The sequence below is a fragment of the Drosophila suzukii genome, chromosome 3 (assembly GCF_043229965.1).
Source record: "Drosophila suzukii chromosome 3, CBGP_Dsuzu_IsoJpt1.0, whole genome shotgun sequence".
Classification (NCBI taxonomy): Eukaryota; Metazoa; Arthropoda; class Insecta; order Diptera; family Drosophilidae; genus Drosophila; species Drosophila suzukii.
This window is the reverse complement of record NC_092082.1, coordinates 52,318,996-52,344,113: the sequence shown is the minus strand read 5'-3', so window position 1 is coordinate 52,344,113 and position 25,118 is coordinate 52,318,996. Positions and strand designations below refer to the sequence as shown.

General features: G+C 39.6%; 3 protein-coding genes across 4 annotated transcripts; all 3 read left to right on the top strand.

Moving 5' to 3' along the window:
• Positions 1–5,607: 5,607 nt before the first annotated feature.
• Positions 5,608–14,749, top strand: LOC139353177 (phenoloxidase-activating factor 2-like). Of its 2 annotated transcripts, none has more exons than XM_070996626.1 (2): positions 5,608–5,739; positions 13,349–14,749. In XM_070996626.1, the coding sequence occupies exon 2, from the start codon at positions 13,355–13,357 to the stop codon at positions 14,618–14,620; it is 1,266 nt and encodes a 421-aa protein (XP_070852727.1). In that variant the 5' UTR covers positions 5,608–5,739; positions 13,349–13,354; the 3' UTR covers positions 14,621–14,749. The 2 variants fall into 2 exon arrangements, with proteins under 2 accessions (XP_070852727.1, XP_070852728.1); XM_070996627.1 differs by having other exon boundaries at positions 5,733–5,867.
• Positions 14,750–19,165: 4,416 nt separating this feature from the next.
• Positions 19,166–20,094, top strand: LOC139352823 (uncharacterized). The gene is made up of 2 exons (XM_070995458.1): positions 19,166–19,238; positions 19,400–20,094. The coding sequence occupies exons 1-2, from the start codon at positions 19,166–19,168 to the stop codon at positions 20,092–20,094; spliced, it is 768 nt and encodes a 255-aa protein (XP_070851559.1).
• Positions 20,095–20,399: 305 nt separating this feature from the next.
• LOC139352822 (uncharacterized) lies at positions 20,400–21,581 on the top strand. The gene is made up of 2 exons (XM_070995457.1): positions 20,400–20,563; positions 20,624–21,581. Exons 1-2 carry the CDS (start codon positions 20,400–20,402, stop codon positions 21,579–21,581), a joined length of 1,122 nt encoding a protein of 373 aa, XP_070851558.1.
• Positions 21,582–25,118: the final 3,537 nt, after the last annotated feature.

Sequence of the window (25,118 nt, the reverse complement as noted above, 5' to 3'; positions counted from 1 at the left end):
CTTTCCCGCATCTCAACTTATCGACTAAAACCAACCCAGCATCACAAGAAAGTTGCGGAGAGCTTAAACGCCTATTGAACGACAACACCACAGAATTGCAGTTAAAGTCAATCACCATTTCCAACTCTAATATGCAAGACACTGTATACCTTCTCAAAAATTAAAAATTGAAGAAGACACGTCCGCTCGCCGCTGCAGTCTACGATTCCTACACAAAGATTCGACAATATTAATTTGGACCTCATCGGACCATTACCCCAGTCAGGTCAATATAAATAGTGCTTAACAATCATTGACCGTTGTACACGTTGGACGGAAGCCACCGCATTCGAGGACTTGCACGCCTACACGGTAGCCTTAGCACTCATGATTTGTTCCATGAATTGTTATGAATGCTGGGAATATACTATCTTCGCACAACAGCGAATCCCCCGCAGCGGATCCCCCGAACGGAATCATCGAGCGCTGGCACAGAACTGTAAACTTTACTGAGTAAAGGCGGCCATTATGAATAAATTAAATATAAATTGGGCACAGAAACGTCTCCAGATCCTGCTCGGGTTGCGTTTAACATTCAATCCAGACATCAAAACAACATCAGCACAACTTGAGTGCGGCACAACCCTTTGCCTTCCAGGAGATTTATTTCATCAAAGGTCCAATTTCCAACCGCAAACTGTCTTTGTAAAGGAGCTGGAGAAAAAATAAGCGAGAAATTCGACCATTTGTTGCCTCTGAATAAGGCAACTCACGTCTTTCTACGAAACTACACCGTCCATGGATCTCTTCAACCGCCTTACGATGGACCCTTTAAAGTAAAAGAAAAGCAATCCTAATAGACCGACTCAAGCCCGTCTTAATCGAAACTAAACAGCCAACAATTTCACTTCCAAACTCATCCACTGACTCCAACAACAGGTCCGAAGACGAACGAGCCCCGCTGTTAACCAATCATTAGACCTCGTCGTACAATTATACTCCCTGTTCGTTTCACAACAGAAAGTCTAGGAAATAGTACTGTGGCGATCATGTTTATGCCATCTGGCATCGCTGGAAAAAGAAAAGAGATCTCTCAGTTTTAACAAAGTATAAAGTAAACAATATAATCTAAACATCTGTGTTTCACTTTAGTGCAGGACTTTACCTTGGTTTGAAGACAACCATAAGACAATAACCATGCATAGTTTGCTCTTATAAGGGCAATGCTAACGGCTTTGTATGATATTAAATAAAATACCAAAGATGACGGCTATACCTCTGCGTACACCACCAAAAAAATGTCACATCAAACATTAAACTCGAATTGTCTTGCCATTGATGCACGAATACAACTTTTTTGGATTACGTATTTTTTTAGAAATTATCATTCATTTAGATCGAAATAAAAGCGCACGATATCGATGTCCAATCCGCCAGTTTTTTCTCAACAATCGATTGTAATTGTACCCGGTACTCGTAGAGAAAAAGGAAGGAATTTTTTCCCACATTGTATCTACCCACGTCCGTATGTCCATATACAAACGTGGCTTGTATCGAGCTGCTTAAAGAGCAAGAACAAAAGAGAACGCCATGATCAAGTGCCTTGACTATTTCTATCATAAATTGATAAGTATTGACGAGAGTAATAAATTCCAGTTAAATTTTTTTAGCATTAAAATTGTAGGAGCCAAAGTTTTGGCTCCACTTTGGCTTCACTTAACACACTTACGATGCGTACGAAGCTAAGGAATCTAAATCTGAAATCTCAACCCTCAAGATCATATATGTAGTTTCCGAGATCACAACGCTCACACGGGCAGACGGAAATAGCTAAAAAGACTCGGCGAGTGATCTTGATCAAGAATATATATATATACCCAATGAGGTCGATAACACATTCTTCTACCTGATACATACTTGTAACCAGGTACAATACACCCTTTTGCACTATCAGTAACGGGTGTAAAAATGGCCGTTTTTACCCATAAACCATTTTGTTCTGTGAGTAACGGGTATAAAAATGGAAGCTTTTATTAGTTCAGAACAATTAACGCTGCCTAGGCATTGTAAAGTGTATTTTATTGTCAATGAATCATTTCATAGGTTTAATACACAAATATCAACAAAAAGAATAAAACAAGCTTATAAACATTAATTTTGGGTATAGATCCATTTTTTTTTAAATATGGTAATCAAACAAAAACACCTCTTTACGTGGTAAGGGGTCCTGACGATCGCACCTTCAACATACAAAAGTTCTAATATCAACTTTTGTGACGAAAAATGCTTGTACATTCGACTGAATAAATGAACTTTCCAAAATGCTTTCATTCTGCCCGCTTTAGCAAAATATTCAAGCTTCTCGCATACAAAAGCCATATTCTATTGCATTCAAATACCCCCAAAATCTTGTTTTTGACATAACCTTTGAACGAACCATTAAATTTTAACAAATGAAGTGACATTTTACGCGTTTAATCATCAGGAATAAAAAATGTGTTTTCTATATTTTCACTTTTTTAACGCAATTTCTGCCAAGCCAATTGCAATTTTTTAATTCTTGAGATGCTATCTTTTTAGTTTTGGAGATACTTTTTGATTGGTGTATCATCCGTTATGATCGGATCACCACTTCAAATTTTCAGCTCTGCTGCTATATATAGTAGTTGCCTTGGCAAACTCTCCGAGTGCGATTCGTCACTAAGTGGACCACCGCCCACAGTAATTAATTTATTCGCCTGTTTATTTAATTGTTTATGCTGAGTCCTTGTAACCCAGTTTTGATTTTTAAGTACTAATATTGCTAAAAGTTTGTCATGTTCAACAGGCCTGTAAGTGAATACCAAATTCAAATCAAAATACTTCGGACAACCGAACTTTAATCTGTGGAGTATAATGTTTACCTTACCTTTACCTTTTTAATTTTTTTACAGCGCATTGGTCAAGCAGTTTCATTTAATAGCCAAAAAATGACATGTGTTCCCTTGATAAAAGCAGATTATACATTATTACTGCAAATACATTAATAACCGGTTTGACAAGCAAAAATTAAATGTAGCCTATGCTATATATTATATATTTTTATTATTTTTGTATTATTATATTATATTATATATATTATAAATATATACACTTGCTCTATATAGCCATGTTCCACTGCCATTTCTACTTAAACTATTTTATTAGATTTAAAGTTATCTGAGTGAAACTTTCCCAAGTCTCTACTTAATTGTAGGTAGTATTTATGTCTGAATAGGACAGAATGCTCCACTTAATTTGAAAGCTCTTGTAGAAATGATCGAGTAACTTAAAAAACAAAATTATAATATCGTTGTTCTTCATCCTTTTTATACCCGTTACTCGTAGAGTAAAAGGGTATACTAGATTCGTCGGAAAGTATGTAACAGGCAGAAGGAAGCGTTTCCGACCCCATAAAGTATATATATTCTTGATCAGGATCACTAGCCGAGTCGATCTAGCCATGTCCGTCTGTCCGTCTGTCCGTCCGGATGAACGCTGAGATCTCGGAAACTATGAGAGCTAGGCTATTGAGATTTGGCGTGCAGATTCCTAAGCTTCTTACGCAGCACAAGTTTGTTTCAGTAGAGTGCCACGCCCACTCTAACGCCCACAAACCGCCCTACAGTTTTGATGCTAGAATAAAAATTTTAGCTGAAATGTAATGTTCTCATCAATACCTATCGATTGACCCAAAAAAAAGTTTGCCACGCCCACTTTAACGCCCACAAACCGCAAAAACTTGTGACGCCCACAATTTTCATGCTAGATAAAAAATTTTAACTGAAATGTATTGGTCTCGTAAATACCTATCGATTGATCCAAAAAAAACTTTGCCACGCCTACTCTAACGCCCATAACGCTTAAATCTGTATACCGCCGGTAGGTGGCGCATTTTAATCTCGCTTTGCTGCTTGCATATCTCCATTTAGCTGAGTAACGGGTATCTGATAGTCGAGGTACTCGACTATAGCGTTCTTCCTTGTTTATTCTTAATTTGGATGCATATTCCTTTATAAGTTTCAAATTACGATTTAAGTCTTTTGAAAAAGGGAAGGACAATATAAAACTGCTGTCAGAGGAACGATAAAAAAACCAGAGAGAATGCTATAGTCGATGCCATCGACTATCATATACCCGTTACTCAGCTAAGGGGAGTGCAAGGGAGACGGAAAATGCAAACAGAAAGATTGGACGTTGATAATCAAAAACAAGGAAGAACGCTATAGTCGAGTACCTCGACTATCAGATACCCGTTACTCAGCTAAATAGAGATATGCAAGTAGCAAAGCGAGATTAAAATGCGCCACCTACCGGCGGTATACAGATTTAAGCGTTATGGGCGTTAGAGTGGGCGTGGCAATTTTTGGACCAGTCGATAGGTATTGACGAGACCAATACATTTCAGTTAAAATTTTTTATCTAGCAAAAAAATTGTGGGCGTCACAGGTTTTCGCGGTTTGTGGGCGTTAGAGTGGGCGTGGCATATTCGCGTGACAAACTTGCGCTGCGTATAAGGCTACGGAATCTAAATCTGAAATCCCAATTCTCTATCTTTGATAGTTTCCGAGATATCCACGTTCATATTTACGATTTTTTGAAGTTTGTGGGCGGTTTATTAGCGTTAGGGTGGGCGTGGCAAACTTTTTTTGGGTCAATCGATAGGTATTGATGAGAACATTACATTTCAGTTAAAATTTTTATTCTAGCATCAAAACTGTAGGAGCCACAGTTTTGGGCGGTTTGTGTTAGAGTGGGCGTGGCACTCTACTGAAACAAACTTGCGCTGCGTAAGAAGCTCAGGAATCCTCACGCCAAATATCAATAGCCTAGCTCCCATAGTTTCCGAGAACTCAGCGTTCATCCGGACAGACAGACGGACAGACGGACATGGCTAGATCGACTCGGCTAGTGATCCTGATCAAGAATATATATAGTTTATGGGGTCGGAAACGCTTCCTTCTGCCTGTTACATACTTTCCGACGAATCTAGTATACCCTTTTACTCTACGAGTAACGGGTATAAAAATTTTATATAAAATTTTCAAAAATAATGAGAACTGTGCGTGATAAACGAATTTTAGCATTATTGGAGAGTTAGAGTGGGCGTAGAACACTGCTAAATCAATCTGTACATGCCGTACAACAACTATTTAGCTTTTATGGGGTCCGAGATCTCGTCGTTCATACAGACTGCCATAAAGACGGACAGTCTAGATCGACTACACTAGTGATCCTGATCAAGAATATATATTCTTTAAAGGGTCAGAAACGCCTTGTTCTAGTAACACATTTTCCGACAAATCTAGTACACCCTTTTACTCTACGAGTAGCGGGTATAATAATAAATGTTTAAAAAATAAACAAAGCTGCAAAGGAATGATACAAAATAATAACGAAAATATAGTTTCAGTTGCTGTATGAAAATGCCGAAATTGTCTTCATTTCTTGTTTTCGGGTCATCTGTTTTTAAGAAACTTGTTAAATAAGTACATGTGTCGACTTATACTATAAGCATGGGTTTCAGTTCTTATCACTAAAGTTTTCTTTATTAATTACCAATTCAACCTTGTGACTATGGCTGCAAGCTTTGAGCTCGTGTGTACATCTGTATATACATACATATGTAAACTTTCAGAAAATGTACGTGTCTTATTCGGCTTAAGCCCTCGTCGGCAGTAGTCAGCAAGCTTTATTCGTGTTCAGAGCAACTAAAGGAAACCAGCCGCATTTATATACATAGTAATTCTTAAAGTTCAATATTGTTACATTTTGCAGCTTATTAATATTTACCACTATACAAATAATCAATATTTTATAATAACGAGTCAATAATAGCCAAAAGACATGTACATATGTAGACAGTATTGGTCAGTATTTGGTCAGTTAATACTTATATATATGTATGTACATATGTGCAGCTATTCAACGGGTGCACTCGTTTTTGTCTTGTTCCGGTAGAACCACATCCTCAAAACACATTTTTGTGCTCTGCCTGAGGGTATTATAATTCTGCTAACTCACCATACGGACTTATATATTTTAAGCATAGCTCCCAAAGGAACAATCGGTTAAAATATGAACGAAATGATGCTGTTTTGACATTTTGTGAAGCTTGAAAGCTATTAACATTTTTATGATAGCCCTTAGTCAGGGTACAGAAGCTTGCCAATGCAATGTACAAGTTTAAGTTCGTGAAATCAGAAGGAATTTTTAAAGTTAAAGGGGAACAAATTGACACGCTTGTTTTAGTTGAAAATTTTTGGAGAAATGTATATACAGCTGCGGCAACAAAAATAGCACCAATGTGTAGGCAATTCTTCTTTGTGCTACAGAATTGTCATTTTTATACGAGGGTATATTGATTTCAGTTTGCAACGCAGTGAAGGAGACGTTTCCGACCATATAAAGTATATATATTCTTGATCAGCATGCCTAGACGAGTCGATCTAGCCATGTCCTTCTGTCCGTCTGTCCGTCCGTTTCTACGCAAACTAGTCTCTCAGTTTTAAAGCTATCGGGCTGAGACTTTCCAAAAGTCGTATATCTCTTGCAGGTACTATATAAGTCGGAACCAGCCGGATCGGACAACTATATCTTATACCTCCCATAGAAACAATCGAAAAAAAAAATTTTTTTAAATTATATCTTTTGTGTTTTTATACCCGTTACTCGTAGAGTAAAAGGGTATACTAGATTCGTCGGAAAGTATGTAACAGGCAGAAGGAAGCGTTTCCGACCCCACAAAGTATATATATTCTTGATCAGGATCACTAGCCGAGTCGATCTAGCCATGTCCGTCTGTCCGTCTGTCCGTCTGTCCGTCTGTCTGTCCGTCCGGATGAACGCTGAGATCTCGGAAACTATGGGAGCTAGGCTATTGAGATTTGGCGTGCAGATTCCTGAGCTTCTTACGCAGCGCAAGTTTGTTTCGGCACAGTGCCACGCCCACTCTAACGCCCACAAACCGCCCAAAACTGTGGCTCCTACAGTTTTGATGCTAGAATAAAAATTTTAGCTGAAATGTATTGTTCTCATCAATACCTATCGATTGACCCAAAAAAAAGTTTGCCACGCCCACTTTAACGCCCACAAACCGCGAAAACCTGTGACGCCCACAATTTTCATGCTAGATAAAAAATTTTAACTGAAATGTATTGGTCTCGTCGATACCTATCGATTGATCCAAAAAAAATTTGCCTCGCCCACTCTAACGCCCATAACGCTTAAATCTGTATACCGCCGGTAGGTGGCGCATTTTAATCTCGCTTTGCTGCTTGCATATCTCCATATAGCTGAGTAACGGGTATCTGATAGTCGAGGTACTCGACTATAGCGTTCTTCCTTGTTTTACTTATAACCTCCATAGCTTGGAAATAACATTTATTAATTAGTTTTGAATTTCGAATTAAATTTTATCAAAATCGGACGACTATATCATATATCTGCCATAGGAACGATCGGAAAATTGGTGGGAAAATAATATGAAACAAATTATAGCTTCGGTGTTTTTTAACATACAACCTTTTACGCTTGGAAATAACATTTTTTAATTAGTTCTGAATTTTGAGTTTAATTTTGTCAAAATCGGACGACTATATAATATAGCTGCCATATGAACGATCGGAAAATTGCTTGGAAAATAATATGAAACAAATTATTGCTTTCGTGTTTTTTAACAAATAACCTCCTACGCTTGGAAATAACATTTTTAAATTAGTTCTGAATTTTGAATTTAATTTTATCAAAATCAGACGACTTTGTCATATAGCTGCCATAGAAACGATCGGAAAATTGGTGGGAAAATAATATGAAACAAATTATAGCTTTGGTGTTTTCTGACATATACAATTGGGAATATCATTTTTTGTATTTTTAAATTTAATGAATATAACTGCAAGGGTATACAAGCTTCGGCTTGCCGAAGTTAACTTCCTTTCTTGTTTGCAATATTTTTATTCTGCTTGTAAGGGTAAGTAGGGTTACATATCTATTAACTAAAATAAAAGTGGTTACTCCCACAATGCGGATAGTTTTTAAAATTTCGTTACATTATCAAAAAAGTATCAAAGTTATGCGGCAACAAAAATAGCACCACTTAAAGAAAAGTCTTTAAAAACTTAAAAATAAAGCGATTTGAAAAATTTTTTTGATTGAAATGTATGTACTTATACATCACTAGACACCAGGATCTTTCTTAACGAAATTGTTGTGTGGCTATTTCAAAATAGCTCAAGGGCAGTTTTTTTTCTTGAAAGGTCCCCATTATACGATTTAGCTTAAGGGTTTGAAACTTTAGACGACTCTCTATCAGATTTTTCTTGGTTTATAATTGTGGTAAAGCTTCCACAATAAATTAATTTTGTATTACGAATAAAATTGCATCATAATTTCTGAGCTATCAAAGTTAACATGTTGATCCTCTATGGGTTCACATTATGATATGGTACCATCACTATAGTAAGAGAATATGCCCATACCATGATACTTGCTTCATCATTATTATTCTTTGCAAATGTGAATTGGGGATTCAATTTGGATTTGTAGGTTATCTGATGTGAATTTAAGCCTTTTTCATCTAAGCATAAGCAATTTTCAAGCGCCAGACCATAAAAGAGTTTTCCTTTTATTGTGGGCATTATTTAAAACTCGTCCTTCAAATTCACCCATGCTCTGCAGGGAAAATTTTTTTTTTGACGTCAAGCGCATAGTTTTTGTTTATGTACATTACATTCAACTTTTTATGTACCTACAAATATTAAAAAAAAAAATATTCAACTTGATAGGCGGTTTAAACGGGACCTACTTGCATTCATGCACCTGACTTTTTAACAGTTATGGGGTCATTGCGGCTTTCGCACTGCGTGCTATTCTTTTGTGTTCTTGTTTTAGGTACCTACTAATCATTATTTTAAAGAATTTGACGAACTTACCTTTTGCATTGCCTTTATAAATTAGCTTTTTGAATTTCCATATATTTTTATCATTACAGTGCGCTTAATGACCCATTGGGAACACTATTTTATTCATTATTTTACCAATTCAAATAGTAGTACTTATTCTTAATGCAACAAAACGAAAAACAGCCAAAAAATCTGAGCATATGAAGTTTTAAAACGAAAACCGTTAATAGTGCTATTTTTTTGCCGCTTAACTTTGCTACTTTTTTGATAAATGTATCGAAATCTTAAAAACCATCCGCATTATGCGCGTAACCACTTTTATTTTAGATAATAGATATGTAACCCTACTTACCCTTACAATCAGAATAAAAACATTGCAAAAAGTGAACATTTTGTAGCACAAAGAGCAATTGCCTACACATTGGTGTTATTTTTGTTGCCACAACTGTATAATGAAAAAAAAAACAGTTCCAATTGGGAATCGGAGTTATTCTGGGTGTTTATGGATTATGGATTCAGTGAACTTTCAAGTTCGCCGTTGGACTGAACCCACACTTGGGGCTATAAGCCTCAATAACATATGTAAAATAAACAGCCGACAGACCCCTAGGCTACTTCCTACTTAGGCCTATTTTACGATTAAAGGAGATTTTTTCTAAATTCCAAGGAACAATTTCTTAAGAAAAGAACATTTTCTTAAATCTGAAGCTGATATAAAGCGCGGAATTTTGTTATGCTTTTTTAAAAAGTATTTTTAAAAAATTTTTGTTACGTTTTTTGTTTTTAGAAAAACAACATTGCTACAATGCAAACATTTTTCTATTCCTAATGCCGTTTTTTTTTAGTATTAAAAAAGCTTAGTCTTTTTTTTGTAAAATCAATGGCGACTTTCACCATTGAATAAATGTTTTTGTTTTTGCTTTGTTTGTTTAATAGTTAAGCCACTACTAACATAGTAAGGTTCGCGTGATGTGTGTCTTTTGTTATTGCAATAGTAAATAGTTTATTAACTATTAACATGGAAGAACGCTATAGTTGAGTACATCGACTATCAGATACCCGTTACTCAGCTTTAGGGACCAAAGGGAAATGGAGATATGCAACAGCAAAGCATGATTGAAATTCGCCACCTACCCGCGATCTCAATATATGGTTATGCGGTAGATTGATTAAAGCGTTATGGGCGTTAGAGTGGGCGTGGCAAACTTTTTTTGGATCAATCGATAGGTATTGACGAGACTAATATATTTCAGTTCAAATTTTGTATTTAGCATGAAAATTGTGGATGAAACAGGTTTGGGCGGCTTGTGGGCGTTAGAGTGGCATATTCGCGTGACAAACTTTCTCTGCGTACAAGGCTACGGAATCTAAGTCTGAAATCCCAATTCTCTATATTTGATAGTTTCCTCGATATACTCGTTCATACTTACGATTTTTTGAAGTTTGTGGGCGGTCAATCGATAGGTATTGAAAACTGTAGGAGCCACAGTTTTGGGCGCTATGTTGGAGTGAGCGTGGCACCCTGCTGAAACAAACTTGCGCTGCGTAAGAAACTTAGGAATCTGCATGCCAAGTCCCAATTGCCTAGCTCTTAAAGTTTCCGAGATCTCTGCGTTCATCCGGACGGACGGACAGACGGACATGGGGCTAGATCGACTCGGTTAGTGATGCTGATCAATAATATATTTACTTTATGGGGTCGGAGCCGCTTCCTCTACCTGTTACAAACTTTTCCCCAAATACCATATATCACTGATGGAATTCTTACGATAGTGCTACTGAACGTACGAGTACATGGTTACTATTCATGGTGCACAAATTCTTGCATCATGATTAGTAAAAAGGAGCTTAAAAATAGTACGCTACCTGTTCACGATGTACTCGTATGATACATTACTGTTCGATTAGTGAAATATCGATAAGAATTAACAGAATAAATTTTAAAAAACCATGAAGACCCTAAGACAAAAACTATTTTAAGTTCTGTGGCTCTGTTCATTAAAATAGCAGTGCGACAGAAGCGAAACTATATAACGGTTTATTAGCATAGTCCTTTTCATTAGTTGATCGCTAGTACATTTCTTTTGTAGAATGGATCATAGAGAAACAAAACAAGCAAAAACCCCATTAGATTTGGTCTGTTTTTGGGTTTCTTTCAAATTTTTGCACACGGACACAACATTTTGGCTGTTCACTAAAATATCAGTTTTTGATTTTCTTCCAGGAAAAGTCCCGAAAATTTTTGTAATTTGGTAAAAATGGGTTTCAATGAAGACCATTATTATAAATCGAACCATAATACACTATAACTATAGACAAAAACAAGGAAGAACGCTATAGTCGAGTACCTCGACTATCAGATACCCGTTACTCAGCTAAATAGAGATATGAAAGTAGCAAAGCGAGATTAAAATGCGCCACCTACCGACGGTATACAGATTTAAGCGTTATGGGCGTTAGAGTGGGCGTGTCAAATTTTTTTTTGATCAATCGATAGGTAATGACGAGACCAATACATTTCAGTTAAAATTTTTTATCTACAATAAAAATTGTGGGCGTCACAGATTTTCGCGGTTTGTGGGCGTTAAAGAGGGCGTGGCAAACTTTTTTTTAGGTCAATCGATAGGTATTGATGAGAACATTACATTTCAGTTAAATCTTTATTCTAGCATCAAAACTGTAGGAGCCACAGTTTTGGGCGGTTTGTGGGCGTTAGAGTGGGCGTGGCACTCTACTGAAACAAACTTGCGCTGAGCAGGAATCTCAGGAATCTGCGTGCGTAATCCCAGTATTGTAACTCTCATAGTTTCCGAGATCTCTGCGTTCATACGGACAGACGGATGGCTAGATCGACTCGGCTAGTGATCCTGATCAAGAATATATATACTTTGTGGGGTCGGAAACGCTTCCTTCTGCCTGTTACATACTTTCCGACGAATCTAGTATACCCTTTTACTCTACGAGTAACGGGTATAATTATCTTTAGTGGGTAGAGGACCTCAGTGCTTCAAGGGAGAAAGGAAAAATTGATTGAGCTTAGAAAGGAAGGCAAAACGTTTCAATATATTCAGTGTCCCTTAAAATGTACAGCCAATATGGGTTACAATGCCATAAACTATGAACCGAAGCCCGAAAAACGTTATGCGATACGGAAAACCACAATTATAGAGGACGTTCGTAAAGTGCGCTTCAGCAAAACTTATCCTTTTGCGTCCTGTAGGACTATAAAAGCGGATCTGAGCTTAGGAATCAGGGATGACACTATTCTCCGAAGTCTGTTCGATGAAAATTTGAATGCTAGAAGTCCACCAAAGGAGCCATTACTTGGTAAAAGACACCCTAAAGACAGGTTGAAGTTTGCCAAAACCCACTTGAACTATCCACTTTCAAAGGGTCGATAAATCCTTTGGACAGATGAGTCTTAGCTGGTGTTTTTTGGTGGAACAGGTTTAAAATAGTATGTCCGTCGGCCACCATACACCGGGTACCACCCAAAACAAAATCTCAAGACCGTTAAGCAGGTGGCCTTAAAATCATTGTATGGGAAAATTTCTCATACAGCGGTGTGGGCCCCATACGTTTGATCGATGAGATCATGGACCAACATGTTTATGTAAATATACTGAGAAACGTCATTCTGTCGTATACTGATGATGAAATGTCGTTAATATGGACATTTCAGCAGGACAACGATCCTAAACACACCAACAAATTGCCCAAGGAATGGTTTAGTCAAAAACAAATTGACGTAATGTCGAGTCCAGCACAGTCCCCGGATCTAAATCCGATTGAGAACTTATCGAGGGACATAAGCGTTTTGTTGCCAAGAAATTCCCGACTTCTTAGCCGCAGCTTTGGCAAGTTGTGCAGAAGGAAAGGGGTCAGATTTCCCGCAAACTTGGTGGACTCCATGCCACGAAGGTGTTAGCCTGTAATAACCAATAAAGGCCATACTACAAAATATTTGGTCGTAATCAAATCGATGTTTAGTAGAATTAAGTTATTTATGAGCCATATTGAATTTTATCATATTTTTCTTTTAGGACTGCTATTTCTATGAACACCATATTTAAGTCTTTCTTTTTTGTTATTATCCATTTTTGCTAAAATATTTAAGAACCCAACAGGAAAAAACACCTAAATTATTTAAAAATAAATAATTAAAACTGTTGTATTTAAGTTTTGTTTCAATGTTGTGTTTATAATAGTGTTTTTCGATTTTATACGTGCAGGTCGTATGCACTGCTATTTCAATGAACACAGCTGTATATGTATATGTATAGCAGTCGCCTTAGCACACAGAAAGTGTTCTTCAATGGGTGGACTGCCGTCCACAGTGACTTACTTATTGTATAGCTACTTAAAGTATTACATTTATTTTACTGCTAGTATCAAGTAACCCAAATCCGCATGCCACAAAAAAAGTAATGAATTGTTGTTCTTTGCAGACTAAGATGATTGGCTACAAAAGTATTATGACCGCGTTATTGGCGATCCTAGCAGTAGCTCCTTCAGCGCCTGCTCCTCAACAAAACTTAAACGCTCAGAAAAACATTGAAGAAATATTTAACACTAAAACTAACAGTCTTGCGTCACAAATCAGCGGAATTGGATTAGTCGTTACACCTGAGCCTTTAGATGACGTAAGCACACAGAAAGTCTTTAACTCAATTAGTGGCAAAAGTACATCTTGCAATTGTGTACCTTATTATATGTGCGACCCGTCAACGAATAGTGTGACTGAGGACGGGTCATTTGATGGATTTGGTGTGATTGATATTCGATTTAACGCCGATGATCCGGTATGTCCTGCATCGGTAGACGTGTGTTGTGCGGATAATAAGACGCGTAATGTAACCTTAAATCCCACACCTTTAAATCAAAGACCAAACCAACCACGAGGCTGCGGTGTTCGCAACACAGGTGGATTAGATTTTGCTCTTTCTGGGGTGACGCAAAATGAAGCTGGGTTTGGCGAGTTTCCATGGACAGTAGCTTTATTACACTTCGGAAACCTAAGCTATTTCTGTGCTGGATCACTAATACATCAAAGAGTGGTTTTGACTGCGGTACACTGTGTTGAAGCGCATGGACCAGGAACTTTTATTGTCCGTGCAGGAGAGTGGGATACACAAACAACGAAAGAGCGTCTACCCTATCAAGAAAGAACAGTGCAAACGGTCATTAAACATCCACAATACAAGAGCAGAAACATAGCTAATGATTTTGCTCTTATAGTTTTAAGTGAGCGCGTTGTTTTGGATGATCACATTAATGTCATATGTTTACCACAGCAAGAAGCTATTCCAGAACCATCTACCACATGTTTTTCCACAGGCTGGGGCAAGGATGTTTTCGGTTCTTTTGGAAAATATAGTGTCATAATGAAACGTGTGCCCTTGCCTATTGTGGCATTTAATACTTGTCAATCGCGGCTTAAAAGTACTCGACTTGGACCCAAATTTACCTTGGATAGGTCATTTATATGCGCAGGTGGGCAGCGTGGAATTGATACATGCCAAGGTGACGGTGGAGCTCCATTAGCGTGTCCAATCGGGATTACATCAGAAAACCGATATCAGCAGAGTGGTATAGTTGCTTGGGGAATTGGTTGCAATGATGAAGTGCCAGCAGCTTATGCCAATACAGCTTTGGCACGAGATTGGATTGACCAGCAAATGATAGCCAATGGCTTCGGAACTGATGCTTACACTGCATAAATGGTGATTCCAGCAGACAAACAAATTTTAAATAAAATATTTAAGTATATTTACTTACAAATACAATATTTTTATATACGATACTTATAAAACGATTGAATAAACAATATATTTTATGAATAAAGCCAACGATAACGGATTCATAAGTCACATCCCTAGATGAAATTCCCCAAATGCCATTTATTTGTTTTGTTTAGGCGTGCTGGCAACATCGATCTCGTGATAATGGAATTTAATAATCCATTTTTGAAATTCAATCTCAACGATACGTGTGAAATGTCGTAAAATATTCAAAGATTAATATCTTAGAGGAACACGTTCGATTGTATTTGAGAATGATGTGTCCTGTAATTGTTAAACTAATTAAGAATTTAAAAAACCCCAATAAAAGTGTGCGAATACTTTCAAACACACATTTTGGTTTCCGACCCAGAACGTGAATTATCTAAGATTTTTTCATTTCCACAAATGGCTCATAAATATGTCTTAAGCAGGGCACAATATCTACCCGAGCATGCGCACCTTTCCATTACCTGACCGCAACAAAATGTATACATGCAGAAGCTTGAAGGCGCCCGATCATTGATATGATCATAGACCCAACGCCAACGCACAGGCTGACTGCTAGCTATAACGTATGCCACAATAGAGGTTGAAATCACGATCGCAGAGCAACTCGGAAGTAGCCGACGTACCTCAATCAAGGAAATATTTTGCATTCTCCGTTCATGTTATTTTAACTCCATATACAAGGTGGCTGATAAATTTTGCTACATTAAGAAACTCAAATAATTTTTTTTTCAGTGTATGGAATTCAGTTTTCTTTTATTCATGTTAAATCTCATTCAATTTTATTAAATATAGCTTAATTAGTTTTAAAATAATGAAAATTAAATGCCCCACTGCTCGTTGATGCATGTGCGGCATCTTACCAAAAAGTTGTTCATTACTGCTTGGAGAGTTGAGACAGGAGTAGCCGCAATTGTTTCTCGAATGGATTGCCTTAGTTCATTCAAATTTGTTGGTTTTGCTTTGTAGACTCCCTGTTTGCAATAACCCCACAAGAAAAAGTCAGGTGCAGTAAGGTCAGGCGACCTGGGTGGCCAACGGAATTTGGAGTTGAATGTGGATATCAACTTATTGGGAAATTTTCGTCGCAATTCTGTCATAACAGGTTGGGCTATGTGAGGAGCTGCACCATCTTGGTGAAACCACACAGAGTTGAAAGAAATTCTTATTCGGCGTAGTTCTGGATAGAAAAACTCTCTCAACATGCTCAAGTAACGGTCTTCAGTAACCGTAACGATGTGACCGTTTTCTTCGAAGAAGTAGGGCCCGACAACGCAGCGTGATGAAAATGCACACCACACTGTGACACGAAGTGGATGCAATTCCGTCTCATGGAGTATCTGTGGGTTGGAAGCACTCCATATTCGACAATTTTGTTTGTTTATGTTGCCGTTTAAATCGAAATGGGCCTCGTCAGACATGAAAAGACAGTTCAACATGTTTCCATCCTCTTCCACCATTTGTAGCATCTTCTGGCAAGCGAATCGGCAAGTCTGCAGTGTTCAGTTTGTTGGCCATTTGAATTTTATATGGGAATAAGTCCAAATCTTTCTGCATAATTGACTGTAATGACTATCTGCTTACACCCATTTGAGCAGATAAGCTTCTTGTCGAAACACGTGGATTGTTTTGTATGGCAGCAGCTACAGCAGCGATTGTTTCCTCCGTTCGAACTGAAGGGTTTCGATGTTAAGGTCTTCTGTTGACTTGGCAAAATTGTTTACAAGTCTCATTATGGTCCATCTGCTCGGAGGATTGCCGCCAAACGTGCGCCTATACTCTCTTTGAACCGATACTACGGACTCCAGTGCGTGATAGCGGCGGACAATCTAAATTCTTGTTTCAGTGTCCCAGTTATCCATTTTTGTTAAATGTAAAAGTCAATCTACAAAATAAAAAAAAATTAACCAGATTCATTAAATAGAAAAAAAGTTATTTAATTTTTTTTGGTAGCGGCTTTCATCAGCCACCCTGTACGTTTAAAAATTCAGAAGTCTATTTTGTAGCATAATAATATATTTGTCGGGCCAGCCACAGCAATTAATTAACGACTCATAGTCAAAGCTCTGATATCAGCGGCATCGCAATAAGCCTCTCTTTCATCTCGCTCACTTGATTTGCATTCTTGTGCCCACTCTTCAGTTCTGCAGTAGGCTCGGAGGGAAATGTCAGACGGCAAAAAGATTTTTGTTTTTATTTGTGCCTAAAATTCTGGCCGCTGCTGTTGACGTCAGCAGAGAAGTCGGCGCATCGTAGAAGAATGACTACGAAAACGGTCGTGCAAAAAAGAGAGGCAGATATTCAGAGATATCCCTCTCTTTCTTTGTCTTATAATCTGCCTGCACTCTGCGCTCGCAGAGACAAATTTCGGCCGGTCCGTTGTTCGTTTTAATACCCGTTACTTGTAGGGTAAAAGGGTACACTAGATTAATCGGAAAGTATGTAACAGGCAGAAGGAAGCGTTTCCGACCCCATAAAGTCCGGATGAACGCTGAGAACTCGGAAACTAGAAAAGCTAGAAAGTTGGGATTTGGTATGCAAATTCCTGAGCTTCTTGCGCAGCGCAAGTTTGTTTCAGTCAAGTACCTCTACTATCAGATATACGTTACTCATCTAAAGGGACAAAAGGGAAATCGAGATATGCAAGCAGCAAAGCGAGATTGAAATGCGCCACCGACTCCCGATCTTAATATATGGTTATGTGGGCGGCAGACAGATTTAAGCGTTATGGGAGTTAAAGTGGGCGTGGCCAACTTTTTTTTTGGTCAATCGATAGTTATTGAAGAGACTAATACATTTCAGCTCAAATTTTCTATTTAGCATGAAAATTGTGGGCACAACAGGTTTGGGCGGCTTGTGGGCATAAGAGTGGGAGCGGCAAACTTTTTTTTGATCAATCGATAGGTATTGACAAGACTAATATATTTCAGTTAAGAGTTTTTTCCAGCACAAAAATTGTGGGCGCCACAGGCTTAGGCGGCTTTTAGGCGTTTGAGTGGGCGTGGCAAACTTTTTTTGGATAAATCGATAGGTATTGACGAGGCTAATACATTCCAGTTAAAATTTGTATCTAGCATGAAAATTGTGGGCGCCACAGGTTTGGGCGGTTTGTGGGCGTGGCATATTCGCGTGAAACACATTCGCTGCGTACAAGGCTACGAAATGTAAATCTGAAGCCCCAATTCTCTATCTTTAATAATTTCCGAGATATCCGCGTTCATACTTACGACTTTTTGAAGTTTGTGGGCGTGGCAAACTTTTTTTAGATCAATCGATAGGTATTGACGAGACTAATACATTTCAATTAAAATTTTTTTTAGAACGTCCATTGTCGGAGTAGGCCAAGGGGTTGAGTCCAGGAGCAAGTACGTGGTTAACTTCAAGGTTCTAAGCACTAATAATTGTTTCTCGTTAGACGTCTCTTCGGCATACGTGTTGGCCACGGTCTCTATGCTGCTGCCCTGCACAAGCCTCTCATGGCAACGATGGACCCACATTCATGGACTTCCGCTAGCGGATCCGGAGTACTACCTTTGAAAGAGGATTGACCTTGTTTTGGGAGTGGACCTTATCGCGCAGATCATGCTGTCCGGTACGCGAATAGGAAGTCCTACGGAGCTAATTGCTCAACAGACTCAGCTGGGATGGATTCTCTCAGGTCAACCCGCCGACTCGACCAGCTCCACCCAGATCCGTTGCCATCATGTAGTCTCCGAGGCGGAGGCGCTTCTCAAGGGTTTTTTTCGAGATCGAGACCGTACCAGAGCGGACGGCTCGTACGGATGAGGATCGGTGGTGCGAATCGTTCTTTCGAAGAACGCATTCCCGTCGAACGGATGGACGCTACGTGGTGCGCCTCCCTTTTAAGAGGTATATGGATCACAACATCGTGTTGGGACGATCTCACTAAGAAGCCCTTAACCGATTTCTCCAGCTCGAACGGCGTTATGCGGCACGCCCAGTGCAAGGAATACAGTATACTGAGGACATTGAGGAGTATTTCACCTTGGGACAAGTCGCTGTCGCGGAAGGATCCAAGAGCAGCTTATGTGTACGCACCCGGCCGGAATACATCATGCGTCTTGTGTGCTACCCCATCATGCCGTCTATAAGCAGAAGCAGAGGATAATGTTCGACGCCTCCGAAAATGATGTTCTATTCACTGGAGCCCCGTTCCAAAACGACATGTCTGCAATGCTTCTCAATTGGCGAAAATATGTTTGTTTTTGCAGCCGACATTCAAAAAATGTATCGCTGCATTGACGTTCACCCGGAGGACACGCAATATCAGCGGATTTTATGGCGGGCGGAGGATGGAAACATCAAGACACACGCGCTGTCGACTCTGACGTTCGGAACGGCATCCGCACCATACACAGCCATTAGAGTCATACACCACTTAACGCAGGACGAGAAGGATTCTTTCCCAAGGGCTGCCGAGGTCTTAAAGAAGGAGATATATGTGGACGACACACTATGGAGGATGCGGACGAGAAGCGGGTGCAGGTCGTGGGAGCTATAAAATCGCTCGGACGGAATTGCGTAAATGGTCGAGTAACGATCCGCGATTGCCAGGCTCTGTTCCACAGGAGCATCGATGCTGCCAGACGCCTTTAAATTGGGATAAAAGAGATCCGGTAAAGGCGTTGGGGATGTATTGGCTCCCAGACTCCGACTGTTTCAAGTTTAAAATGAATTGTGACTTTCCAGATTGCACGACGAAAAGGACCTTGCTAGCCGCTATCGCGCGTCTTTTCGATCCGTTAGGTCTGATAGCTCCGGTCATCATAATTGGAAAGCTCATTTTAAAGGAGGTGACTTTCGTCAAGGTGGCGAACAGCGAGGGAGTGCAGGTGTCGTTGAACTGGGACTCACTGGTGCCAGCAGCGCTTCTGGAGCGTTGGCGAGCGTTTCGCTCTGACCTCCCAGGAATCGAGGACATCGCCGTCAGTCGGTGGACTGAGTACGATCCGGCCTCCGTAGCCTTTGTGCAGCTGCATGCGTTCTGCAACGGGTCGTCGTCGACGTATGCTGCCTCTGTTTACCTGCGAGTCGAGCACGTCAACGAGACCGTCGACACGACCTTGCTGGCGGCCAAGGCAAAGGTCACATCAGTCAAACCGTTAACCATACCCATGACGAAACTAAGCGGAGCAGTACTGGCAGTCAAGCTTGTCAGGTGGTTATCCACAGTGGTTCAAATTGGCGGAGTTCCAGTGGAGACTTTCTTTTGGACGGACGCCACTATCGTTTTGCACTGGCTGACTGGAGACGTACAATGGTGGAAGACCTTTGTGGCCAACCGAGTCGGATTCATCTTGGACCATTCTGACCCAAGTCAATGGCGGCACTTGGGTACCGAAGAAAAACCAAGTGGACTGCGAGACCAGAGGATTGGCACCTAAGGAGTTGCAGAACTTTACCCTGTGGTGGAGGCTAGTTGTCGCGTGAGCGAGATTCTTGGCCGAAGCACTTTCCCATCTCGATTTTACCGTCCGAGCCAGCGTTGGATGCGAAAGCGGGTAAGCTCCGGATCCACCACGCCTCTCCAGTCCCTTCATTTATCGCCCGTTCTTCCACGTATAGTCGAGCCGTTCGAGTGGTCGCCTACCTAAGGCGTTTTGTTATCAACGCTTCGCTCAAGCCGAGCCGACGCGCAGGATCCTCGAGCATACCAGAGCTCGACGACGCCATGTTTTGCATCGTACGGATGGTTCAGAAGGAATCGTTCGCGGCGGACCTTCAATCCGTAAGACACTCAAAGCGGATTCCTTCTCAGAGCAATCTGTTGCGACTGTCGCCCATTCTGGTGGAGGATATTTTACGGGTTCTCTGCGTTGCCGCCGAACAGGCGCCACTCTATTATTCTGCCCAGTACCCATCATTTTACCGATCTGGTTATTAACCATTCTCACCTAGCTTCGCTTCACGGAGGTGCGCAGCTGACCTTGGCTCACACGCGCCAGCGATACGCTGTTTTCGCGTCAACCCAACCACCTCGTCGCAGCTCATGGGAGACCTGCCTCTTCACCGGGTAAACCCGCCGCAGATGCCTTTCGTCACTACAGGAGTCGATTATACCGGAGCCATTGAGCTCAGAGCGGCGCGGATTCGGGGGTCGAGCACCTACAAAGGCTACATTGCAGTGTTCATCTGTCTCGAAACGAAAGCAGTTCATTTGGAGCTGGTAACCGGGCTCACCACGGAGCACTTCCTGCTGGCATTCGAACGGTTTACTGGGCGTCGAGGGATGGTCCAAGATCTTTATAGCGATAACGGCACCAATTTTGTGGGAGCAGACAGTCAGCTCAAAGGTTTGGTGAAGCAATTCCGCGATGACTATGAGACGCTCATCGCTCCGAAGTGGTCCCAGCTACGACTCACTTGGCATTTTAGTCCGCCTCAGTCGCCTAACTTTGGTGCGCTTTTGGAGGCCAACGTCAAGTCGGTCAAGCACCATCTCAAGCGCGTGATCGCGGATCGAAGGCTTACCTACGAGGAGATGACCACGGTGTTAGTCAGCATAGAAGCGTGCCTTAACTCAAGGCCGCAGTACGCGGATGACTTAGATGTGCTCACTCCGGCCCACTTCTTAATCGGCGACTCTATGTTTGCGCCCACAGAATACCAACCAGCCTCTTCCAAGTTTAGGGAGCAGTTTCTGCTTTGGCAATCAATGCTGCGCCATTTTTGGGACGGCTGGAGTAGGGATTGGCTTGGCTCTTTGCAGCAGCGTCCAAAATGGTCCCAAAGTTCAGAAAACTTAAGGTTGGACGAGTTTGTACTCGTCAAGGACGACAGATTCCCAACATCGCAGTGGCTGCTCAGAAGGATTATCGATCTTCACCCGGGTCAGCAAGGACAGCTGAAGTGTTCGGTAGCGAAGATCTGACGCTTGCCGATACAAGAATAGTCTCCCTCAAAGCGGCTCTAGTCGCTCACGCTTATGCACACAATTTCTTTTTCTGTCTCCTCTCAGATTCTAGGTATAGCTCAGGACTCTCAGGGCACTTTTAATGCTATGGTCTACCATTGGCGTACGGCAGGTTCAGATTCACGATCTGGCCCCACGGCGCCCAATACCTGCGGAGAATTTGGGCAAAGGAGCTTTCGGTACTGCTGAAGAGAAAGGAAAAAGTCAGTCTGAGCATTGAACTGCATCGCGACGCTAACGGAGCTGAGTTATTCTTTTTGATTGCTTGTTATATATAAACCACTCGAAAACCACAAATAAATAGTGAAATTATATTGTCTAAATTTCCAAAGTGTTTTGCACGACTAAGGGAACATCTTAATAATTTGACCCCGAGCTGCCGGCAGGGGACACATCTTAACAGTTTACTTGTTATACATTTTTGTTACAATATAATTTTTTAGTTTAGTTATAGAAATTTAGTCCGTTAAAATTTACTTCAATATTTAAAACAATTTAGTATTAACATTTTTTTGTGCGCAGCAAAGTTACTTTAATCGTTTCTTTAAGTTAAAATAATAAAGTCAGATAGGTGCTACATTAAGATTAAGATGTTGTGCATTTATCTTAGTTTAAAGTACGTAAATTTTGAAGGTATTCAATGGGTTCCGTTAGCCGAAAGTGGATAATAAAATGTTTTCTGTCAAAAAAATCCCGCAAAGGGCTTATACACAGCTCTAAATACAAATAAATAAGTTAAACGCATTTTTTAATCATATTCCCATACATTTTTTCAGAAGCGTTGGCCAAGGACCCTGAGGACCCGGACACATGTTTAAGAAAGGCGGTGACAAACGTGAAAAACAAACTAACAAAACAAAAAATCAGAAATACTAACAATAATTGTCCCTTAATGGAAAATCTGAAAAATATGATCTAACTAAAATGAATTTAAATGTAATTAAACATGTATGTATCTTAAATTATATATTTTCATAAGTGAAAACTCATGGGAAAAATTCTCAATTTCACAAGTGATTTCACTTGGGACGTGTCACTTGCAAGTGTTTTCATAAGTGAAAACTCATAGGAAATCTTATGAATTTCACAAGTGATTTCACGTGGGAGGTGTCATTGGCACGCGACAGGCCATCCGACCAATGAGTATAAGGAACTAGTGAAATCCCGTGGGACTTGGAAAAATTTTCATTTGAATTTTCGATTGTGGAAAGGCGGTCATTCCATACAATTGTCTATATGGAGTGTCACTTGTTCTTCATTTGTGCAAGAGGACATGTGCCACGGGACTCACAAGGTGGTTCATAAGTGAAACTTTTTTTTTGGAACTGAAGGGTATGTATGTTTGTACCTGATTTTATTTTACTTGTATATTTCGCTTAATGGGAAAAAGGAACATAAACACGATATATCGTTAAAAAAGTCGAAAAAGGTCCATCACCTAAAATGCTGTCATCGATTAATCTAAACCATCTGACGCCATTTTGTGTTTTAGAAAAAATGATTATAACAAAAAATCTGATTTATAAATATCTTTTGTTTTTGTCTGAAACATTTTTTGGTTTTCGTTATAATTTTGGGAGAAACAGCAAAAAACCAAACTGATATTTTCCAACCGATATTTTGCGCCAACTTTGACTATTTTTCCCGTAATCACAAACAACCAAAAAATGTCGATTTGAAAAGTTGGAACAAAATCGGGCGTTGCAACGCGTTGGTGCTAAACGGAAGCTTATACCGAATTTTTTAAAGTGAGCGTGGCAACATTTTTTTTGGGTCAATCGATAGGTATTGATGAAAACATTACATTTCAGTTAAAATTTTTATTCTAGCATCAAAATTGTAGGAGCCACAGTTTTGGGCGGCTTGTGGGGGTTAGAGTGAGTGTGGCACCCTGCTGAAACAAACTTGTGCTGCGCAAGAATCTCAGAAAACTGTGTGCATTATCTCAGTATCTTATGGGGTCGGTAACGCCTCCTTCTGTCTGTTACATACTTTCCGACGAATCTAATATACCCTTTTGGTCTACGAGTAACGGGTATAAAAAACGAATAATATTGTATTATATAAGTACATTTTTTGATCATAGTAAAATTAATTTAATTCAATTTACTTATAATGTTATGTTTGCGCATTATACATTATTATTACAATATTTTTCTTAGTTAAGTTAAGGAAATTAAGTATGTTAAAATTTATTTAAATATTTAAAACATTTTAATATAAACATTTAAAAAAAATGTATATTGTATTTTTTACTCAAGGCCGGAGCAGTGGCACCCGCCAACAGGGAAGAGAAAACAAAAGAAATCAAGTAAAGGCGTGAGAGGACTTGGTGCATTATGTTTGAGTAATTAAAAAAAAAGCAGGCTATTTGAATTGTGCGTAGCGAAACACATTTGTTTTGTTATTAAAAGTGATATTTTTAATTTTTGTTATTAATAATAAGGTCAATCTAAGTTTAAGATGTTGTGCATTGATCTAAGTTTAAAGTACGTAAATTCGGAGGACCCGGACAAATGTTTAAAGAAGGCGATGATCAATGTAAATAACAAATTGTCGAAACAAAACTAGGCTTATTAACAATAATTGTCCTTCAACAAAAGAACTAAATAACACAATTTAATAAAAATGAAGTAAAAAGTAATTAAAATTAAATGTATTTTAAATTCTATACTTTCATAAGTGAAAACTCTTTGGAATTCGGATTTTCACAATTTATTTTAAGTGGGACGTGTCACCTGCAGGTGACAGGCCAAACGACAAATGAGTAAATGAAATCACGATTGACTTCGAACAAATTTTATTTTAATTTTCACTTGTGTCACTTGTTCTTCACGCGCGCTAGCTGACATGTCACGCGTTATTCACAAGGTGATTTACAAGTGAAACTTTATTTTCGGAAGTGAAGGGCACCGTACGGCTGGCTAAAGTAGTATGCATTTGCTATCATTTGTTAGCCAGTACATAAAACCAACTATGAATTTCGCACTTTAATTTTACAACAGCTAATAAAGAAGCTTACTAGCTCAAGATTGATGACCCCGACTTGAATTGTGCATAAACAATATTTAGTGCAAATCATACGTATATATTTATATAATTAAGTCTTTGTTGCGGCTGCGGTGCGTTGGCAGAGCAACAAAACATTCGTCGCCAAAAACAATTAAGTATTAAATGCAGTGCAGATTAATTGCAGTTGTAACGAACTGGCACATTGAAATAAAATTCAGGCGCATGTGGTACCATGGAAATCAAGCGCACGCGGGTATGCTCGTCTGGCTGATTGTCGGCTGTGGAAGTGGATAAAAATGCTTGACCCCATAAAGTGCCTATTATTAATGGTAATCGAAATCTAATTTCGCGTGCTGGACAAGCTAAACTTGGAAACGAGCAAAGTCACATAAAAATCGAAAATAAAGTCCTGGCCGAGTCTCAAATTCCTCTCTCTATATGTTCCCGAAGTCCCTTAATGCCCACCCAGCCATTGGCCGTTCT